General features: G+C 39.2%; 2 protein-coding genes across 2 annotated transcripts in view; both read left to right on the forward strand.

Annotated features, from left to right (window-relative positions):
• The first annotated feature begins 631 nt into the window (after window positions 1–631).
• The window catches only part of LOC306991003 (uncharacterized protein), a 538,544-nt gene continuing 516,851 nt past the window's right edge, over window positions 632–22,324 (forward strand). Inside the window, exon 1 of the mRNA XM_079598420.1 lies at window positions 632–4,245. Coding sequence (XP_079454546.1) covers window positions 641–2,296 — 1,656 coding nt within the window. The 5' untranslated portion in view covers window positions 632–640 and the 3' untranslated portion in view covers window positions 2,297–4,245. The remainder of the gene's footprint in view (window positions 4,246–22,324) is intronic.
• rpf1 (ribosome production factor 1 homolog) lies at window positions 7,309–21,157 on the forward strand. Its single transcript, XM_079598084.1, has 9 exons — window positions 7,309–7,649; window positions 7,962–8,018; window positions 9,125–9,205; window positions 9,297–9,392; window positions 9,518–9,671; window positions 9,808–9,890; window positions 10,854–11,035; window positions 20,645–20,771; window positions 20,881–21,157. Exons 1-9 carry the CDS (start codon window positions 7,404–7,406, stop codon window positions 20,920–20,922), a joined length of 1,068 nt encoding a protein of 355 aa, XP_079454210.1. The 5' UTR covers window positions 7,309–7,403; the 3' UTR covers window positions 20,923–21,157.

Consider the following 22,324-nt stretch of genomic DNA (forward strand, 5'->3'; position numbering starts at 1 on the left):
CAATTCCTGTCTCGTTTCCCCTTTTGTGTTTAAGGACTCTTATTTTGAAGTGCATTTTCAATTACTATTATTCCTGGTGTTCACTTCCAGTGTTTAGTTTGTTTTCATAGCTGCCTTGTTTGTTTCTATACTTACTGTCATGATTCTGCCCTCGTGTCCTTGATTTTTCTCTTGTCTTGAGGCAGGATCATGACAGACCCATGTTTTGTGTGCAAGCACATGGCCTTGTGTTTGGGCTGTGTGCTTGCGTTGTCTCGTCACTTAACCCCGCCCCCTTGTTCTCCTCATTAGCCTTCATTATTGTCTAGTCAGCTTCACCTGTTTTTGTCATTAGTGTCTCCCTTTATCATCCCCTTGTGTTTGCTGTCCTGTGTCGGTTCATTGATAATCATTGCGTGTTAATCTCTATGACAGTCTTGTGAGTACTTTGTCTGTATCCTGTGTAATGAGAATTGTGAGTGTGTGTTGCTGTTTGTTAGTCTAGTTATCAGTCAAGTCTTAGTGTAGTTTGTCTTTATTTTTGTCCTCCAGTCCTGTTTTGCCCCCTCGTGGGTTTTGTTTTCCCTGTTTTTGTCTTTGATTAAACTTTGTGTGTTGCATACTGTCTGCGCTTGGGTTCATCTGCTATCCACATAACAGAATGAACCGGCCATTACAGAACCCAGCAGACAGTGTGTCTTTTCCCACTATTCTACAACCGACTGACCAGGAACTATGGTGGCAGTCAGCTATCGCCGACAGCATAAAGGGCAAGCTTCCTTTCCCTCCCCAGGGTGAGTTAACCCTGAGGAAGTATGCCCAGGTCGTGGAGGAGAGGAGGTTTTTCTTACCGGAGATCCTGGTCAATCGCTACCTCATCGCGGGTCTCAATGTCCCTCCTCCTCTGTCTGAACGGGAGAGATTGGTCCATCGCCCGTTCCGCGACGTGGTGGACTGTTTGTCTCAGAAGGAGCTGCGGGGTCCCACCGTGTCTTCATCGCCTGGCATGCTGCCCGTGATCCCGGAGGGTCGCATTCTGGCTGTGATCCCGGAGGGTCGCATTCTGGCTGTCACGACGCTTGGGGACAAGGCTTGTTCCACCACGACTCCTGAGACACCATCCGTGTCCATCAGTCTTTGCGGAAAGCGTGGAAGACGTCTGTCGTGGGAGTCTGCATCGGAGTCGTCCTCCACCGAATCCTCCCTGCCTGCGGTGGGCTCCACAGTTCCTGCAATGGCCTCCGCTGCGCCCCCCTTACCGGTCACAAGTCCGGCTACGGCTTCTGCTCCGCGGCCAAGAAGAAAGAGAAGGAAGAGGGGAGCTTTCCGTCCTCCGTCTCTGTCTTCCCCTGAGTCTGCGATCGTTCTCCCACTCGCCGCTGCAACAGAGAGCGCTGTTCCCGAGCTTGCTGCTGTGAGCGAGGTTCCGGAGTCTGCTGCAGGAGGAGCTGTTCCTGAACCTGCTGCAGAGAGCGCAGTTTCTAAGTCTGCGTTGGAGGGAGTTGTTCCTGAGCTGGCTGAAGAGAGAGCTGCGGCCGACTCTGCTGCAGAAGCGGTACTGCGGGCTGTATCAGCTCGTCAAGAGATGCCAGTTGTCGTTGCTGCCAAAACTTTGTCTGAATATTTGTCTAGTCTTGTCAAGATCCTGGATGTTCCTACCAGAACTGCCATGTCTTTTAGCCTCGAGCCAACTGCGTCTGAGAGCGTTGATCCCAAGTCAGCTTCAGTGAACGCTGTTCCAGAGTCAGCTTCTGTCGACGCCGTTCCAGAGTCTGCTGCGGACATCGCAGATTCAGACTTTGATATGAGGAGCGTTTGTTCTGAGTCTGCTTTGGGCAGCACTGGTTCTGAAGCTGCTTCTGAGAACCCAGTTCCGGCTCCCGCTCCACAGTCGCCTTCTACACCCCCTGTCATGTGCCCTGTTCCATTCCCTGCTGTTCCCCCGGTCAGGATTCCTGTTTCTCCGTCTTCTGTTTCCTCTGTGTCGGTGTCTGTTGCTGCGCCCACCTCTGCAGTTCCCCTGTGTGTTTCCCCGGCCATCCCTGTTACCTCTAAGCCCCGGACTGTTTCCCCATCCAAGTCTTCCCGGATTCCTCGCCCTAAGCCCTCTGCCCGTATTCCAAAGACCCCCAGTCCTCCCATCCACCCTGGACCATCCTCCATGAACCCTGTGTTTCCTCCGCCTCCCCTTCCTTGTATGTTATTTTTAATATGTCATCCCAACCCTGTTGTTGTTTATTCATGTATGCCTTTGCTGTTGTTCGTCATGTTTTGTTGGTTTGTGTCAATGTCTCAGTCTGTCATGTCCCGTGTTTGATGTCCCCTTGAGGAGCGTCTGGTAGCCGCTCCTTAAGGTGGGGGTTCTGTCATGATTCTGCCCTCGTGTCCTTGATTTTTCTCTTGTCTTGAGGCAGGATCATGACAGACCCATGTTTTGTGTGCAAGCACATGGCCTTGTGTTTGGGCTGTGTGCTTGCGTTGTCTCCTCACTTAACCCCGCCCCCTTGTTCTCCTCGTTAGCCTTCATTATTGTCTAGTCAGCTTCACCTGTTCTTGTCATTAGTGTCTCCCTTTATCATCCCCTTGTGTTTGCTGTCCTGTGTCGGTTCATTGACAATCATTGCGTGTTAATCTCTGTGACAGTCTTGTGAGTACTTTGTCTGTATCCTGTGTAATGAGAATTGTGAGTGTGTGTTGCTGTTTGTTAGTCTAGTTATCAGTCAAGTCTTAGTGTAGTTTGTCTTTATTTTTGTCCTCCAGTCCTGTTTTGCCCCCTCGTGGGTTTTGTTTTCCCTGTTTTTGTCTTTGATTAAACTTTGTGTGTTGCATACTGTCTGCGCTTGGGTTCATCTGCTCTCCACATAACACTTACCATTATTACGTTTCCATAGCAATTCATTACCCTCACCTGTCCCTTGTTAACCAACACTGATTATCAAGTGTCACCTGTTGTTCAGTGTCTGGTGTTGTCCTTAGTCGGTGGATGGATGGATGGATGGATGGCTGGATGGATGGCTGGGACATTTAGATAGGCAAGTTTATATATATATAGAACATTTCATACACTATGGGCAATTCAAAGTGCTTTACACCAAGGAATTAAAATAATCACAAAATAAAAGCAAGGGAAATTAAAACAGTTATAAAAGAAATTAAAAGAGATATATGATACAGTTATACAATTAATTAAAAGAGTAAAAATATGATACATAGATAAACTTCTGATCTGGCAAAACACCGGTGTATCATATTTTTCACAACTCCCAGTTTTACTATGAGATTTTCCCATGGTGGTTACACTGTGTCTGTGGTGTTCTTTTGTCGCGCCTAAGAAATCTATAATGCTTATTGTTGTAATCTATAATTGTACACCCAAAGCACTTTACAATCATGTCAGGGATCTCTCCTCAACCACCACCAGTGTGCAGCATCCACTTGGATGATGCGATGGCAGCCACAGTACAACAGCGCCAGTGCGCTCACCACACACCAGCTATAGGTGGAGAGGAGAGAGAGTGACAGAGCCAATTCAATGGATGGGGATAATTAGGAGGCCATGATTGGTGAGGGCCAATGGGGGGAATTTGGCCCTACTCTTTTACAAGAAGTAACATGGGAATTTGAATGACCAGAGAGTCAGGACCTCGGTTTAACGTCTCATCCGACGGACAGGTGCTTGTTACAGTGTCCCCGTCACTTTACTGGGGCATCAGGACCCACACAGACAACAGGGTGAGCGCCCCCTGCTGGCCTCACTAACACCTCTTCCAGCAGCAACCTAGTTTTCCAAGGAGGTCTCCAATCCAGGTACTAACCAGGCTCAACTCAGCTTCAGTGGGCAACCAGTCTTGGGCTACAGGGTGATATGGCTGTGGTATGAGTGTAATGTTTTAATGTTTAATGTTGCCTTGCTCCGTGAATAGATTTACTCTAGTTTTACCCACGTCTCCCTGTGCCTGAATTCACTTTTTTATGTTTGTTAATAAATGTATTTTTGTTGCAATTGGATCCGACCCACGTCTTTCTGAAAACCCATGCGTTAGAACAACAGACCAAAATTCATCCTTCGCCAGGAGTTTATTTGACAGGCAATCTGACGCCAATCATAACGCCAGTGGAATTGAACTTGAAAAATGGTCTGTATTGATGTCTTTCTGCGGTTGAAACAACATTCCTTCTGATGTTCATTCATGTTTATTTGGTGCTATAAATAAACTAGTAGGAAAAGATTATCGGTTCCCGAGCCACTTGAACTTAGGCGCTACAGTGATCTGTCACCACACAATAAAGAGTCACAAAATGGTATTCATTGTTTGAATTTCTTAAAAATGACAACACTTGAAAGCTGAAACTTTGTTTATATCAAAAGTAACCTGCTCTGTCCTGTCTGCTGGCGCGTTGTCAGTGTCCTCTTTGCTCCACCATGTGTTTTCCACTGTGTGAGAACATGATGTGTGCCATGAGAGCACCATGGCTTGTTGGAAGTAGCAACAGTAACATAAGCCTGGTTCACACGGGACGATTTTAAAATTGTCGGCCGATTTTCCAAACCTGAGAGACCCCACACACGGCGATAAAAAAATCACGGGTCTAACAGTTTTGGTCGTACAGTGTGTGGTGCGCAACCACACGGCAAAATCAACTCATCACACACAAACCGATTTGACTCCCGAGCATTCCCAGGTCAGACGGGAAATCTCGCAAAATCCCTCATGATCAAACGTGACTTCAGAGTAAACAATCATGGCGGACTTAATGTTCTTAATGAGAAAGCATGGTGATGGAAATTGTGAGTATTGCCAGAGCCATACACCTGAAACAGTAAAGCATGTAATCAGGCAAAGGCTTGTTACTCAGCTGGAAGCAAAGAAAGTGTCTCTAGATACTAAGACCTTATTGGAAAAAAGTTCAGGAGACATTTTTGGTTTCTTACTTTCTTTTTTGAAAAGTACAGGCCTTTTTAAAAGGATATAAAATCTACTTTATCTGGTTGTTTTTGTTTGTTTATTTGTTTGTTTTGTTATTTTTTTTGTTTATTTTGTTTGTTTAAAACAGTACAGAATAGTCAGTAACTCCCGTTCCTTACTCCAGTCCAGTGGTGGCGGTAATGCACAAGAAATAGTTGCTAACCGCCAATAAAAAAAATAAAAAAAAGAAGAAGAAGAAGAAGAAGAAGAAGAAGATCCAGAGTGGCTCTGGGCAGATTCAATAGTTAGCCTAAACCACACTGACAAGTTTGGATAGGGTGCAGACAAAGGCCCGTACGTTTGTGTTGTGGAGCTTTCAGGACATCACCGTAGCCTCATTGCAAGTAGAAGTAGGAGAGATGCCATTCAAAATCATAAGGCTCAAACTAATAATGTCATACTGGACAAATCTGCAGGGGGCATGAAATGACACACCCTACAAAAAAGGTACTTGAAGATGTTGGGAGTATGGCCGTACTAATATCAGTAGCTTTGGATGGAATGTGGGAAAGGAGGCAAAAGAGACGGGAATAGACACTATTGCATACTGCAGAACAATAAGTAAGACGGCCATCCCACCATGGTTATTTTGTTTTTCTGTAGTAAACATTGAAACAAAAGACATTGCACAATCTAGAGGCATAGAACAAAATACACAACAATAGAAACCAGGTATGATGACTCAATGCAGATATACACAGATGCATCCAAAGATCCAATAACTGGCAAAACCAACGCTATCTCACGACCAATTCGTACGAATTTGTACGAGTGATTAAAAGGTGGCTAATTCGTACGAATTTGTACGACCTCACTCGTACGAATTTGTACGATTTGTCTAAACCCACGTGACGGTTGGGTTTAGGGGCGGGGTCAGGAGTAGGTCATTCGTATGAATTCATACGATTTTGGCAAATCGTAAAATATGTACGATTTAGCAAAAAACGTACAAATTCGTACGAGTGAGGTCGTATGAATTGGTACGAATTAGCCACCTCGTAAAATTCGTACGAATTGCCGTGAGATCGGGTTGGCAAAACAGGTGCAGCTGTATTCATCCCAAAATACAATATTTTAAAAAAGAACGTCAGATCACCTGTCAGTCTTTTCCGTTGAAATAATGGCCATTATTTTAGCACTGCAATGGGTAGAGGAAGTTAGCCGCATAAGATAGTCATCTGTTCAGATTCCATGTCCTCCTTGTCAAGTAGGCTATTCAAAGTGGGAAATCAATATGTAGGCAAGATCTTTTAGATGAAATAAATCAATTAATTTTCAGATTAAATCAACAAAATATATACAGTTATTTTTATTTATTTATTTATTTAGACTTTATTGTACACCTTAGTGGAAATTTGTCTTCGACTTCTCCGAACAAATATGCATCAGTGACACCACAGTTAAAATTACATTAAAAAACACACAATTAGGAATACAACGTTACCACCATCAACATACCACAACAGAAAATGGAAAACAGCGCAGCCAATTGAAATAAGGTAGGTTTCGACCTAGACACATATAAAAATGCTTTCAGTTTAAATTAAGTTCCTGTATGGCATGGGGAATAAAAGATAAAAGATTTCTTATAGATGTTCCGGCTCGCCCTTGGAACCCTGAATCTACGACCAGATGGAAGCAACTCAAACTCAGAGTTTAATGGGTGTAGGGTGTCTGCTGATATCTGTCTGGCCTTCCTGAGTACCGCCTTATCGAATACATCCCCAAGCTGCCTTTGTGACTTGCCAATCACCTTCTCTGCAGTATTAACAATTTTGGAAAGCTTGCTTTTGTCTTTCACGTTCAGGTTGAGTAACAGTTAATTTGGGTTCCAGCACATGTGGGTATTGAGGGAAATGAAAATGTGGATAAATTAGCAAAATATTATTATATAGCTAAAGGTAGAGCATAGATAAGTTCCACTTAGTAAATCAGAAATTAAAGTTATCATTAAAGATAATATTTACAAAATTTGGCAGGATACGTGGGATCAGGAGGAGAAAGGACGACATAGCATTCAGAAAGAAGTGATAGTTAAAAGGTACAGTAATCTGAGACAGCAGGAGGAAAAGATGCTTACAAGGTTGAGAATAGGGCACACAAGATTACATGGCTGCCTAAATATAATAGGAAAACACCATAATGGACTATGTATAGTACAACAATAAGCATAAACATTCTGCATTTCCATTTTGTAGAGTGGATAATTAATTGCGACATTTAAACTGATTCTCATGTTAAAGAATCTGATCAAATGCTCCCTGGTGATGGCAGTAATGCACTTCCTATTGCAGTTGACAATAAAAGAAAGAAGAAGTAGTATTTTTTTTAACAATCATCTGACTTTCCGCTAGAAGGCGCTAAACACAACACCAACTCACGTGGCATCAGGAACGTCCAGTTGAACCGGAAGTAGAGTTTCTCACACACGTGAAGAGAAGACACAAGCAACAGAAAATGGATTCTACCGAATTAACAACTTCAGAAAGTGTTTCTAAGAAAAAGGGGAAAACGAAGAACCTAAAGCGAAAGCCTAAACCCGACAAAGCTCCAGTGGAGAAAATGGATCAGGCGGAGGTTGAAGTAACAGACGAGAAACCAGTGTCAGGAGCATGTTTTCCTCCCACATTCAGCATGTCTGATATCAAAAACAAGCAGCGCAGACATTCGATGTTCCTTAAAATCAAGGAGCAGAAAAGAAAGGTGAAATCTCACAGACATACACTCTTATTGAATTGAACGCGCAATGTGCCTGTGTTTCAAGCCTTGGAGAGCGGCCAGGGCAGACAGCCATTTGGGCATCAAAAGCTAGCTAAGAAGACAAACGTGCATTTGCTGCACTAAAAAGTAAACAAGAACGATACGTTTTCTTGAAAGAATAATTTAAATGGACCAAAACACCACTTTTACGTATGTTTTTCTCTGAAGGCCTGATACACAGTCAGCTCTGGAACATGTCAAGAATTTCCCAAATTTCCTGTATTATATGTTAAAGCTATCATTTGTGTCTTTCAGCTGAAGTTGGAACTGAAAAAGAAAAAGAAGAAAGAGAGAAAAGCTCTTGGTGATAAGGTATGTTTGATGGACTGCATTTCACAGCATTTGCATTTCTATCATCAGACAAGCTTTCTTAAATCTTGATGTTCTCAGACTGTCAACTACAATAAATGATCAAGTAAATCAAATTTCCTTTAAAAACTTAGTTAAAAACTTGTTACAATGTTCTTATGGACTATAATGACATATATTACACTACATTTTTTAAAGAAATGGTGATTTAAAGAAAAAACTTTTGAAACAATTATTTTACAATAGTCATGTACAAATTATTTCATTTCTATTTTACCTTGGCATTATTTTACATTGCATCCAGTGGGACTTTACTAAAATATATATATATATATATATATATATATATATATATATATATATATATATATATATATATATATATATTCTTGCAACATTTCTTAAATTGATGTAATTTGTGAGATCAGATTAAATTGACTTTATTAATTAAATTGGCTGCCTGAAAAATGTTATGAAAAGATAAAACATTCACTGTTTCCTGTTATTATAATTCCTGTGTAGATGTATACCTGTTCTATGAATTAAATTATTTATGAAATGTGTATTTTAATTTCAAACCATACTTTAAAAGCTAATATTTACATATTAATATGATACTTTAGATGCTTTAGTTGTAAACAATTCAATAGTGAAATCAATCATTCTTAATAGTTAATGCCTACATTGCTCAATACTTTTTGAGATACTTAATATTCTCATATGAATAACCACACAATAATGATGCTGATATAAGTTTTCACATACCTCAAGTACACAACTGCCTTCAATTCGAGATGGACATCACTAGAAATAATCAGAATTGCTCTGAAGGATTTTGTGAGTTTATTCAATATTCCTCAGACTGATTCAAACAGTAACGATTTACTAAAGGAACTAGTTGATTCTTGCTTGGCTTTTTTTTTTTTAAATCTAATTTCTATCAATATATTTTATTTAACAGGTATATTGCTCACATCAAATGCATTACATTTGCAGTTAATATGTGGCAAATGAAACTATGCAACTGTTTTTTTGCAAGTCATTGTCCGAAAATTCCATTTGTTTTTTTGTTTTGTTTATTGGTGTTTCCATGTATTTTCTAATTTCAGGCTCCGCCTAAAGAAGTTCCCAAAACAATAGAAAACCAGAGAATATATGATGAAACTACAGTCAGCCCAGAGGATGAGGAGGTGATTTGTGATCCCTATTCCACCTACTGTCTTTTTCTGTAGACATCATTTACAACTTTGAAAGTAACTTGTGGCATTTTGTTAAATCCAGGTGGCTTTTGATGAAGGAACTGATGAGTTCGCTGCTTACTTCAATCGGCTGACAAATCCCAAAGTTCTCATCACCACCTCAGATAGGCCCAGAGGAGTGAGTTCAACTTTCTGTATACTGTACTGTTTTCTAATTCACTCTTGTTGTAAATAACTATTTAAGAATAGTAGTTTCCTTCAAACGTTTTGTTCTTATGGGTTTTTGTGTCTGCCTTATTTCAGAGGACAGTGAGGTTTTGTGATCATCTGGCAACAGTAATCCCACATGCACATGTCTACTACAGAAGAGGCCTGGCATTGAAGAGAGTCATTCCACAGTGTGTATCTAGAGGTTTCACTTATCTGATAGTGATCAATGAGGACAGAAAGGTGCCAAGTATCCTTTGTTCAGACTTCTTTATATGACCACTTCTTAGATCTGTGAGATTTGGTTGTATTATCTGCTTAATGAGGTAATGAGAAACACTCGCTGAATTCTACAGAAATATTTTCCCTTACTTAAAGTGTTACAGACGGTTTGGTTCTCTGTCACCTTCCTGATGGGCCAACTGCACATTTCAAACTCAGTAGTGTCCGTCTTCGCAAGGAAATGAAGGTGAGTGTTTTTTGTTTTTTTGGAACCGAGCACCGATGGTGTGAGGACCCTCTTGGTATTGGTCTGTTTATTACTAAATTGTAATTCTAAGAAATTCAATAGTCACACAAGGAATTTTGCTGGTCCATTTTCTATGATGCAACATAATTCCACTAATATGTATTCAGTGTTGCAGGGATGACATATTTATGTAGTTCAACTTGGAAGTTGGCATCACTCTGGTTAGGATTTTTCCGTTGACTTTTGGAAAATTGCAGAAAAGAAACTTTGTGACCATCAAAAGTTTGATTTTTACACACATCCTTGATACCTTCACAAAGAAACACTATTATGAATTTTAAAGCCTATCTGCAATTGGCAGAAGTATAAAAAATCTTTTAATCTATTTTTATAATCTACAATTTAGAAAGTTTAAATAGAATAAGAAATGTAACCAGAACTTCAAAAATGCTTACTCTTTTCTTGGTTAAAGGACTCTATTATTTCTTAGTTAATATAGTTAAAGTTCAGTAGTGTCAACCTGATTAAAGGCCATTTGAAATTTTGCCATAGAGCATCACAAAATGTCATTTAAGATTTAATTAATTTTGAAAGGTAATACAGCATTCTGGGAAATGAGGTGTTCTTCCAAGATCCTATATTTCTGTAGCTGCTAATATGATACAGGAGTATAAAGATTTCCCAAAAATTTGTTTCTGGTAATAGTTAATGTGTTGTGTATATAATAACATTTTATGGGTAATTAAAACTAAAATATTAAATGTATTAATAAAAACTGCATCAGTAGCTCTGTAAATTTCTTAGAATGTATATCCTTCATAAAAAAATAAAGAAAATTAAATTCCAGTTCTGCATCCTATTTTCTAAATCAATTCAGGAAATTAGTTAGTTTAATATGCATTTTTGTCAGTTCTGAAAGGCGCACAGCCCTGTCCTTAACCTTTTTTTGTTTTTCCTCACTAGAGAAAAGGTAAGAGCCCAACAGAACACGTCCCAGAAGTCATCCTCAACAACTTTTCTACTAGACTCGGTCACTCCATCGGCCGGCTGTTTGCTGCTCTATTTCCTCATGATCCTCAGTTTGTGGGCCGTCAGGTCGCCACATTTCACAATCAGAGAGACTTCATCTTTTTCAGGTTTCACAGGTAAATGGTCTCATTTTAATAGTTTGAAGGTAAATTAAAATTATGCTGTGTAATCCATAAAGTTTACAGTCATGGCCAAAAGTATTATTTATAAATGTTACAACATAAATGTTGTGTTTTTCACATGTTTGCAGCTTCGGTTGTTGTGGTGTTGACACACGTTTTTAGATTATAGTACAGAGTGATCAGAGGTATTTTAAATAATTACAAAAAGCTTCATTGGCCAGAAAAATAAATAATCACAAAAACACAAATTGTTGGCCCTGGCACAAAATTACCAGCTAACATCATTTCACTAATTGCATCATCAGCACATGGGAAAATGTGAACAAGTATTAGTCACGTAAAAACACTATCATTCTGACTGGAGTATAAGAGCAGACTGATTGCTATAAAAGGAGAGAAGAAATGCTTCCAGTCGTTGAGTTCTTGTTAGCAATGGTTACCTCGTGCAGCTATCGAGTGCCTCTCAAACTGAGGGCTGCGTTAGGGCTGGGCGATATGGGCAAAAAAAAATTATCACGATAAGTTTTTTGTATCAGTCTATATCGATAATTATCACAATAAATGTTAAATCTTTATTTCTTTCAAGTTTAAAGGCAGATTTTTGCCCCTAAGTGAAAGTTATAAACCAGAGCGTTAATTGTGGTTTTAAACTACTCTTTATTGTCAGAACATATGACAAACACTTGCCAAACAGGTGAACATTTGCCATTTAGAGTTAGAACATTCAAACATGTCATTTTTCCTTAACAAAATAAATATCTTAATAGAAAAAAATATTTCTTAGTTTCTGCATGTGCTAATTTTTATTTGGTAAAATGTAATATTCTGACTGTTTGAGTTTTATTAAAATTAACCCTTGGTCATCCAGCATCATGCATTTAGATCATGATAACCACAGATTTTACTTCTAAGGCCGAGCACCATCGACTAAAGTGCATCCCCAAATCATTGGCAAATTCAAGATTTATCTCCCTTTTTCCAACTCCTAAAACGCTGACGATATGCTTCAGGGACTAACTCATATGTCTTTAGTACAGCCATTTTAACCGTGGTATAATCACCGCTGTCTTCCAGAGACAACAAGGAAAAAACCTCCTGAGCACGCCCAGTTTACACATTGTAGCAAAACTATACGGTCTGAATCAACCCAGCCCCTTGCGTCTGCAATACGCTCAAACAACGTGAAGAATACATCAACGTCCTTCTCGCTAAATTTAGGCACCAAGCGCAAACTATTCAAAATATCATGTGAATTATCGCTGCCCCGAGCCAACTCTTCATTCCTTGAGAAGTCATATAATATACCACCTCCAACTAATCTGTCTTTCACGTTCCAAATCTAACTTTGCCATTTCTGTTTGCTGTTTGTTTTCCTTTAACCTCTTGTCACCCACGCTGATTTTATAATGATCAGCTATATTTATCAACTGATCCCTAGTACACTGATCCAAAAATCCTCCGAAGGAATATCAATGAAATCATCTATTCCTGCCATGATTATCACCACCTGACCAATGCACAACCGCAATCAGTCCCTGGTAAACAAAAGAGTGTATAGTATTGACCTAAATAGTGCGCAACACAGACCACAAAATAAATTGAGCGTCCCCTCTAAACTTCCTAACCCGATTTACATAACTCAACCCTAGTCTTCAGGAGTTGCTTGCAGCGGAAATTTATGCACCAAAACCCAGTACTTTGGTTAAGCGACCAGCAAGCTGGCAACTTCGCCACAACTGTGGACGTGCTCCTGAGACAACCAGTCCAACCACTTTCACCCCGCACTACATTCATATGCACACGAATTCTAAAGAGAAAAACGCGCTATACCTACAGGGGTATTTGCTCAATATATACATTTGCGCAAAAAAGTAAACACTTACCTTCCTTGTCCCGTGACTAAAAAGACATAAAAAATAAAGGGAATCCCAGACTAGACGTCACCATCTGGAAAACCCCCCAATTTACAGCATAATTTCCAAGTTTGACGAGCCCCCAATTTGTTACGGGCCGGCTCAAAGGCCACAACAAATAGAGGAAACCACGCTCGAGGGATTACAGGCAAAGGATATTTATTCACAAAAGTAATTTAACTGAACGAATATAACAAATAATTGTTTAAAAGCTTAACAAATGGGGCTGGCAGAACATAATGCCAGGTTAACTAAACAAACAAAACACAGCAAAGGAAAAACGCCATTGTGCTGGGACCAGGGGCCCATTCTTCGTACGTTGCTTAAAACATCCGAGTTCAAACGAGACATCCAAGATGATATAATCGGCCTAATCATGAACTGGCTAATTGGGTTCTTCGAACACACCTGCCGGTTATGATTAGTATATCTGGATTGAGTTATCTGAGATAATTGCGCGTGCATGCACTGGTTTAAAAGGGGATATGTATCGATAGTAGAAACATTGATCAGCAACGCTGCTATTGGCTGCTCACCGTGGCCAAAGAGCACGCACAGTTTTTCTCCGCAGCAGAGCAAAAGCTAGTAGCCTAGTCGAAGTTTATGCGGAATTTTAATGTTTAATGAAAACGCCAGGGAAGACATCAAAGTCTGTAAAAGCCAGGATATGGGGCTGGCAAATAGTAGCAAACAAATTAAATTCAATAGTGGGGACCATGTTAAATGTTTCTATCACTTGTTACAGTAGCCTATATAATTTTTTGTATTTTAATTTAATTTCAGAATTACTTTGTTCATTGTAATGTCAGAGCCACCACCCACTTGAACATTGGAACAAGTAAAAGTGAAAATGGTAATCTTTACTAAGCTACTTATACTGTTCTTGGTCTCTAAAAATACACCGTTAAATGATGTGCATGTGTTGTTCATGTGCAGCAACCAAGAAAAAGGCTATACAAATTTTAATAAAAAACAGGTGGTGGTCCTGCACCCCACCCCCACTTACTCCCCGACAGAAGGGCTGGCCCTTGGGTTGAATGTGAATTGACCCTATTGTGGGGGGCCTCTCTGGGGGCAGCTCTTCCTTAGACCCACGGCAGGGACCAGTAGCAGCAACAGCTTCATTACTGGTAAATGAGCTTTTAATTATCTTAGTACACTGTAAAATAATTTGTTGCTGCATTAAATTAAGTAGGCCTATTATCCAAATGGCTGGTCTAAAGCCTGAATTGCTTTACTTTATGAAAGTGAACACTGCATGTAGGCTAATGTAAAAATATCTCTCTAAAAGATATGTAATACAGTGTGCTTGATATTTATTTTCCGTTTCCATGTTCAAATAATGTGCTACATGTGACTATGTGACTGATATGGTATAGTGTCACACACCGCCAAGACATTTTAGTCAGTCAACTGCATACTTTTTGATTCCATTCCTTTTTTTTTATTTCATATAATAATATTACTAATATGATATATTTAGAATTGTAATAGTAACTTACCTGCACATTTACACTGTTCACAAAATCCTCTTCATTGAGGCCTTGATGGGAACGTGTGTACAGTCTCTGGCACCAATCACGTTAGTGAAGCCTGACACAAAGGCTACTGTAAATCATACTTATTGGCTAAGTCATGATTGCATGATCTTCATTAAAAAATATAATGTACCTGCATTGGCAAAAAAAAAAAAAAAAATCTGCTTTACAACCTTGGCTCTGGAAAACCCATAAAAACCCCTAAAAAAAAAAAAGCTTGAGCGCGAGGTAGACTTTGTGAATGGCACGACAGGCAGAGCGATTTATGTATCAACTCGTCTTAGTTAAGGGAATAACATAGTTTAAAATGAAAAAACGGTGGAGTATCCCTTGAAAGGAAGCTCGCTTACGTTACACATCAGACTAGCACGGTCAAGTTCATGTGCGCATTTGCGTCCTTTTGTGCAGATGTAAGTAGGAAGATTACTTTTATGTTGTCTATATCTGATTAATCACAAATACAAGATGTGTTTATTTTAGTTGAATAACCAGCTAGCAACTGCAGTTTACCGACCGTACATTCACTCTTCAGTCTCAGCTCCATTGCAGGATAGAAATGGTTGTTTCTAGTTATGGCTTTGAAAACGTGAAGTGATGACTGTAATCACTTTCTATCATGCAAAATAAAATTAAGTGCAAGATATACACAAGATATTCAGCATTATAATGAGAACAGGATTGTGATAGAATGTTGTAAATTCTCTGTGCTTTAGTTGCTCGTGTATCAGCGCGCTAAGGGAAAAGCGCATCCAAAATTTCCCTATCAAACCACTGACTGTATAAAACTAGTTCACATACGCATTCCCGTCCTTTTGTTCATGTAAGTTGTAATGTTACGTTTATATTCTGTATCTATGATATCTGATTATTAGGGGTGTAACGGTACGCAAAAATCACGGTTCGGTACGTACCTCGGTTTTAAAGTCACGGTTCGGTTCATTTTCGGTACAGTAAGGGAAAGAAATGCAAAACATTAAACTGCTGGTTGCTTACTATAAACTTTTTTTAACAATTTGTTTACACTTTTTTTAAACACACTTTTTAATCAAATATAATTAATAAAAAATATATAAAATAAAAAAAGAATAAGAAATAAAATACTGCTGCAAAGTTCTCCACTAAATAAAATACTCTTAAACCAATACTGGCCATGACGCTAGCTAGCGAGAGGCTGGGCTAAAGCTGTGTATGTGGTGATCGGGCCGAATTTTAGGCAGTAGATTTTAGACAGCAGTAACCGAACCCGACCCAAGCCCGACAGGCATAAAGATATTTATGTCCGAGCCCGACCCGAGAGTTAAAATCCCATTTTTTTTTCTCATACTAATGACACATGTACGTTTGTTTGTGTGGAAAGCCCGCTTTTGTTAAGCAACTGAAAGGCATTTGGAAATGTCAACAGATGAGCACATCAGCGCGCATGGAGCAACAAGCGCTCTTAACACAGGCGCGCATGCACGCGTTTCGTTGTCACAGCAACATAAACAAATTTCCGCACACAGGAAGACAGATGTTATGGTAATATTTTACATGTATTTGAATCACAAAAACGATTAATCAGATTTAATCAGTGCAACGCGGAGACTTCCGACACTTAATATGTTCGTGTGGAAACTCGGAATTGACGCATGTTCCGCACACAAAACTTGCCTAATTTACGTGACAGATTGCATTCGGTGCACATGTGAACCGTACCGAAAGTCCTGTACCGAAACGGTCCGGTACGAATACATGTACCGTTACACCCCTACTGATTATTAATCTCATAGGTTGTCGTAGAACGTGCTTCAGTTTACTAGCATTCATTTACTCTAGCTTTACCTCAAGCATTCCTTTTAGATGTTTCTTTTTCGAAAACACTGATGCATCATAGTGTTATTTTTTCTAGTCATACGTTCATGTTTTCATGTTTAATGTCATATTTTTATTTGTCAACATTAATTTTCGTAACATTTTCATGACGGACACGCCACGCCCCCCGCACAAGCCCCCCCCCACCCACCCCTCGATTACACTCGAGTACTCGTTTTTGAGACCTGTTGATGATCAAAATGAGAAAATGACAAAAATGCCCTTCCTGCAATTAACATGAAATCTCACTTAAACTGTTTTGGCTTATTGTGATTATGAAATCGCAAAGGCTGCAATTAGGGCTGGGCGATATGGAGCAAAAAATATATCTCGATATATTTGCTATATCTTGATATACAATATATATCTCTATCTTTACAGGAAAAATAACCCCCCAAAAAATACTGCAAAAACAAAAATGCCAAATACCACAAAGTCTTTTTTTTATTGAAGTGCAAACAGGTAGGCAGTTCACGTAGGAACAAAGTGCTTCTGCGACATTTAAAAAAAAAATCCCTGTATACAAAAATAATTTAACTGTAAAATAAAGGAAGAAATAATACATATTGCCTTTTCATTCAAAAATAAAACCACTCAACTCACGGTAGGCAGTGCAGGGTTTCCCGCAGAAAATGTGTTAGTTAAGGTGGTGGGGTTTGTCAGAATTTTTTTTTTTTGTGTACCTCCATGAAATACCTTCAAGTTAGCCTACGTGTCGCCACCATACACATCAGCATAAATGCTCCTGATAAATTATTTGTTGTTAAAGCATTAACATTCACAAACCACTGTTAATTTAACATAAAAGCAAGCAGGCTTCGTGCATGGTTTGCCATGACTGAATGCAAGCAAAGTGCGCTCCCTTAATAATTCCTAAAAAGCTGACATCAGTTCATCGCGATCTCATACATCTGTTATTATCATTGATGCTGACTGCACAATGAATCTTTCATAATATCTACACTTTGTTTATTATAAATCAGAGGATTTGCCAGCATGCAGAATTCAGCACTAAACAAAAAGTCAGTTTTGAGTGGTGAGGGGATTCTATCTTAAATGCTTCTGATTGGCCATTGCGTTCAAGAAATCAACATGTATGTGTGATTGGCTACATCGCTCAACGCTGCAAACATGTTACAAATAGAAAATCTGGCCTGTAAATCGTTTCTATTTTGTTTTAGTTGTTCTTGTTCCTTTTCTGCAACAGATGTATAACAATTTATTAGTTTTTATATGTTTTGTTCATAGATATTTCTATTTAATCACGTCTCTAGATCAAGGGCCCGACTATAGCGGCGGGAAATATCGGGCTCGGGCAGAGAATCTAAGCTCTAAACAGGACAGAGTAACACGGCGGATATCGGTCATATACATTGTTTTGACGACGAAGTTAAGGCGGCAGGCGTGTGTTGCTTAGGCGGCCGCCTTAGTTCCAAAGTGCTGCGGGAAACCTTGCAGTGCATATAGGAACAAAGTGCTTCTGCAACATTTAAGATAAAAAATCCCTGATTACATAAATAATAATAATTTAACTGTAAAATAAAAGAAATAATACATATTGGCTTTTTTTCATTCAAAAATAAAACCTTTTGTGCATAAAACAAGCTGCGCATAAAATAATCGCAGCCTTTGCTAAATCGCGTGCGGTTTCATTTTGATTAATCGTGCTGCCCTAAAGTGTATCCTTCCCCGCAAAGCTTTGTACACATTATAATTCACACAAAAAAATAGCAGAAAATAAATCAGCACTGAGCTTGTCCATAATTGTAATGTTATTTTCCAGTCGTTACCGTGGGGGTGGATACTTCTATGACGTAGTCATGCATGCTTACTAGACCGTAGTGATGTATGTCTCGAGACCGGTCTCGGTCTCGTCACGGCCTTGACGGTCTTTGGTCTTGGTCTTGTCTTGATCTCGGACCTCTTGGTCTTGTCTAGGTCTCGCTGTCTCAGACCGACATAGTGGTCGGGGGATTTAGCAATACAATACTACAATATCCACGACGACACAATTAACGTTCGCACGGTGTGTGTGTGTGTGAGCGCACGGTGTGTGTTGTTTAATTACAGTAGGCCTATTGTATTTAAGATGGTGTTAGACTAAATAAATGGTATTTTAAATATCAACTGCATATCTCCGTTGTGTTGACTAAACATTAGGCCTAATCCAAGTTTATATTTGTGTATCTTTAATTTGATGTTACGATTTCATCTACACATTAAGTATAATTTCAATTGGTTACATATTTCTCATTCTTAGACAGTTGTTGGAGGAGCAAGATGGTGTTTGATGTTTTGTCAGATGAACCAGTCAGTACCAGTCATGTCAGTCCTCAACAGTACACAAAAGTTAAAGGGAGTCTCAATCCTCTAATAGTGCAGTAACAGCCATCATGCAATTGCTATAGTTGATCTCACCCAGTCTGCAAAAACATTTACAGTGAGCTCACAGTCACACATGACATGGTCTGTCTCTGTATTGTTCTGCCTGTGTAGTTGAAGTAATATGTATTGAATGTAAACTGCGGCTGAACCCTAGTATGCTGCTGTTCTTGAATTCATACAAGTTATTGCTTAGCTTCAACACTAGTCTGTTTTTTCCCCCCCTCCGGTCTCGACTTGGTCTTGGTCTCGACTTGGTCTTGGTCTTGACTTGGTCTGTCTTGGTCTTGGTCTCGGTCTTGGTCTCGATACCCTCTGGTCTTGGTAGTGTCTTGGTCTCGGTTTAGGCCAAGTCTACTAGACCGTCTTATTCCAGTGTTCAGTGCGAAAAAGGATTTCTAGCCTGCAAATCCTTCGTAAGACTGGACTAGGAAGGACACAGCCTCACTAGAAGAGAGGTTCAACTGCAGTGAATGTGGCTTCAGGATGTCCCAGAGTGCCCAGCATGTACACGTAATAGTGTAGGCAGCTACGTAATAGTGTCGACACCAGTGCAGGGCTTGCTCAATAGTGGCAGCAGGAGTGCATCTGCATGCACAGTGAGGCGAAGACTTTTGGACAGTGGTCTGGAGTAAAGTAGGGCAGCAAAGAAGCCACTTCTCTCCAAGCAAAACATCAAGCACAGACCAAAATTCTACAGGAAGAACCCTTCCAACTGTTTGGGACATTTGGAAAATCGATTGTCTGGAGAAGAAAAGATGAACACTACCATGCATCCTGTGTTGTGCCAACAGTGAAGCATCCTGAGACCATCCATGGGAGTGGGCGCTCTAACAATTCTGCCCAAAATCACTGCCATGAATAAAGAATGGATCAAAATGTTCTGAAAGAGCAATTTATCCAAATGACCCAGGAGCATTTTTGTGGTGATCTGTGCATTTTCCAGCATGATGGAGCACCATGTCATAGGACAAGAATGATAATGAAAAGGCTCGGAGATCATGGCCGGATCTTAATCGCATAGAGAACCTGTGGTCAATCCACAAAAGGTGAGTGGACATGCTGAAGCCCACAAATTGTGATCAACTTAAGGCAAGAATGGATCGCCGTCAGTTTGGCCCACCAGCTGATATTCAGCATGTCATTTACAGAGCTTATGAAGAAGGATCAACATTGTAAATATTGCATAAATTGAATGTTTTTGCCAATAAAAGTCTTTAAAACTTATGAAATGCTTATCATTGTTTTCCAGTATATCATAGCACCTGAAAACAAAAATCGACAAATAATTTTGGCCATGGCTGTACAAAGTCTAATATTTTCCATTTAGTTCAGTGAAAAATACTCTCCACCAAGGTTTACATTCATATGTAAATGATTTTAAACAAGAATTAGGTAAATACTACCTTCTTTTTTTAAGCACAATTATACTGTATATAAAAATAAAAATCTTTTTTTTTTAATAAAATAATGTTTAAAGTGCTTCACTGAGCTGCCAAACCAACACATTTTAAGCAAAATAAAACATTTCAAAATAGAAATAGAAAGTGCTACTGTTTAAAAGTGCTTCCCTGAACTGATAGCTGAAGTAGCTCCATGTCTGGGCTGTTGTCGGAGCATTGACTGAGAGTGTTGGGGGGAACAGGCCTACTTTTCTTAAAGAAAAAACTGTCTATTTCTTTTCATTGTTCGTCGTATGTTTTCTTGCGTTTATTTTGCTGATGCTGATTGCCGTGGCCTCGTTTACACTGCAGGTCTTGATGCCCAATTGTGATTGGTTGCCTATATCTGTTTTTTTTTTTTTTTTTTACCGTCCGTTTACACGTTCTTTAAATTGGTTGCACTCTAGAGTCCTGATTCATTCATTAACTGGTTAAAAAATATTTTGTACATGACTGAACAAAATGTGTATCATTCAGGTACATCTTCAAGAATGAAAAAAGAGTGGGCATACAAGAACTAGGACCTCGCTTCACTCTTAAACTTCGCTCGTTACAGAAAGGAACCTTTGATTCAAAGTTTGGGGAATATGAATGGGTTCACAAAGTAGGTTCAAAATCTAACATCTCATTTATGAAGGTTGTTTAAATGTGGTGTAATTTTTAATTTTTTTGTGGCTGTCGTGCAGTATTAACTCTTTCTTACTATGTTTCAGCGCCATGAAATGGACTCCTGCAGAAGAAAATTCCATCTTTGAGGGACAGACTAGAAACGCAGGATAACTGTGTTGACGTTTCATAAATATCTATCAAAAAACACCCTTACATTATGAAACGAAATATAAAGTGTTGAAGAAACACAAGCTGTGTATTTTCTGTATTACATTGACTTGTATTTTTTGCATTAGATTATTATACTGACTGGACAAAGATATTTAATTTGTCTCGAGGCATGATAAATTAAGGCTGTTTAAATACTTGAGTAAATACTACTTTTACTCAAACATATATATATATATATATATATATATATATGGTGGGTTATAAAGACAGGTGATTTGTGATGTTTATGTGAAATTTCAGGAAATTAAGACTTATCTTGATCTGTCCTAAATTTGCTAAACTTAATTTGGCATGTACACACAATACTTTCAGATATAAAATTAACTTTGACAATTTTACTGTAAAAATTGTACTTTAAAAAAAACTAAGCTATCATTGTGGACTTCTCAAATTCTAATAAAGAAATAGTGTTTCTTACAGTGGTCACTGAGTTTTCAAGGTTTTGCAATTTTTTTTTATTTTTTTTTACAAAAATAAACTTTTTATAAAGAAAGATTGGATGCAGGTCTTCAGAGACAGTTGAGCGATTTGGTGTTAGTTATAACACTTGCCGGTTTTGACTTTTTTATGCCACATACATACTTGAGAACAAGTATTTGATTTTGCGGGTTTTCCCACTTAGAAAGCATGTAGAAGTCTGTAATTTTTATCATAGGTACTCTTCACCTGTGAGTGACGGAATCTAAAACAAAAATCCAGAAAATCACATTGTATGATTTTTAAGTAATTAATTTGCATTTTATTGCATAACATAAGTATTTGATACATCAGAAAAGCAGAACTTAAAGGTATAGTGGGAGATTTTCTTTTTCCGGGTTGATCAAGACTATTGGTCCTCCTAGTTGTCAATCATTCTGGTGGTTTACATAAGGCTGTCGTACGTGCTCGTCCCTAGGTAGTTTTTGCTTTCTGCGCATGCGCACTTTCAGGTGTATGTGTGGTGAGCTACGGTTTCAGCCATTCATTGAAGCTCGCTGTTCTCACCGGGTTTTTTCAAAATGTCTGAGGGTCGCAAGAGAAAAAGTGTCTACGAATTGTATGACAAGAAGAGAAAGGCCTTTGAAGAAAGAAACAAGACCAGAGTGTTTTTGGGAGAATATTTCACACGCTGGCGTGCGCTAAAAACACAGGTTGGGCTTCCCACTGATGCCTCAGTCGCGAAGTTTCTACTAAAGTTCTACTCTAGTCGGTAAAGTTTGGCATGCTATTTGGAGAAATCCATTTAAAATTACTGAGCAAGTGAAAGTTAATGTAAGGTATGATTAGCGATGCTAGCCCTGGCACAAGTCACGCACCGCGCAGACACGGTAAACATCT

Source organism: Phoxinus phoxinus (assembly GCF_949152265.1).
Source record: "Phoxinus phoxinus genome assembly, chromosome: 22".
NCBI lineage: Eukaryota > Metazoa > Chordata > Actinopteri > Cypriniformes > Leuciscidae > Phoxinus > Phoxinus phoxinus.

Bases quoted from the DNA above. Each gene is read 5' to 3' on its own strand.
- rpf1 (XM_079598084.1), top strand. From the start codon at position 7,404: ATGGATTCTACCGAATTAACAACTTCAGAAAGTGTTTCTAAGAAAAAG. The intron at 9,206-9,296 runs GTGATTTGTGAT...TGTTAAATCCAG, and splicing joins TCAGCCCAGAGGATGAGGAG to GTGGCTTTTGATGAAGGAAC. The intron at 9,891-10,853 runs GTGAGTGTTTTT...TTTCCTCACTAG, and splicing joins GTCTTCGCAAGGAAATGAAG to AGAAAAGGTAAGAGCCCAAC.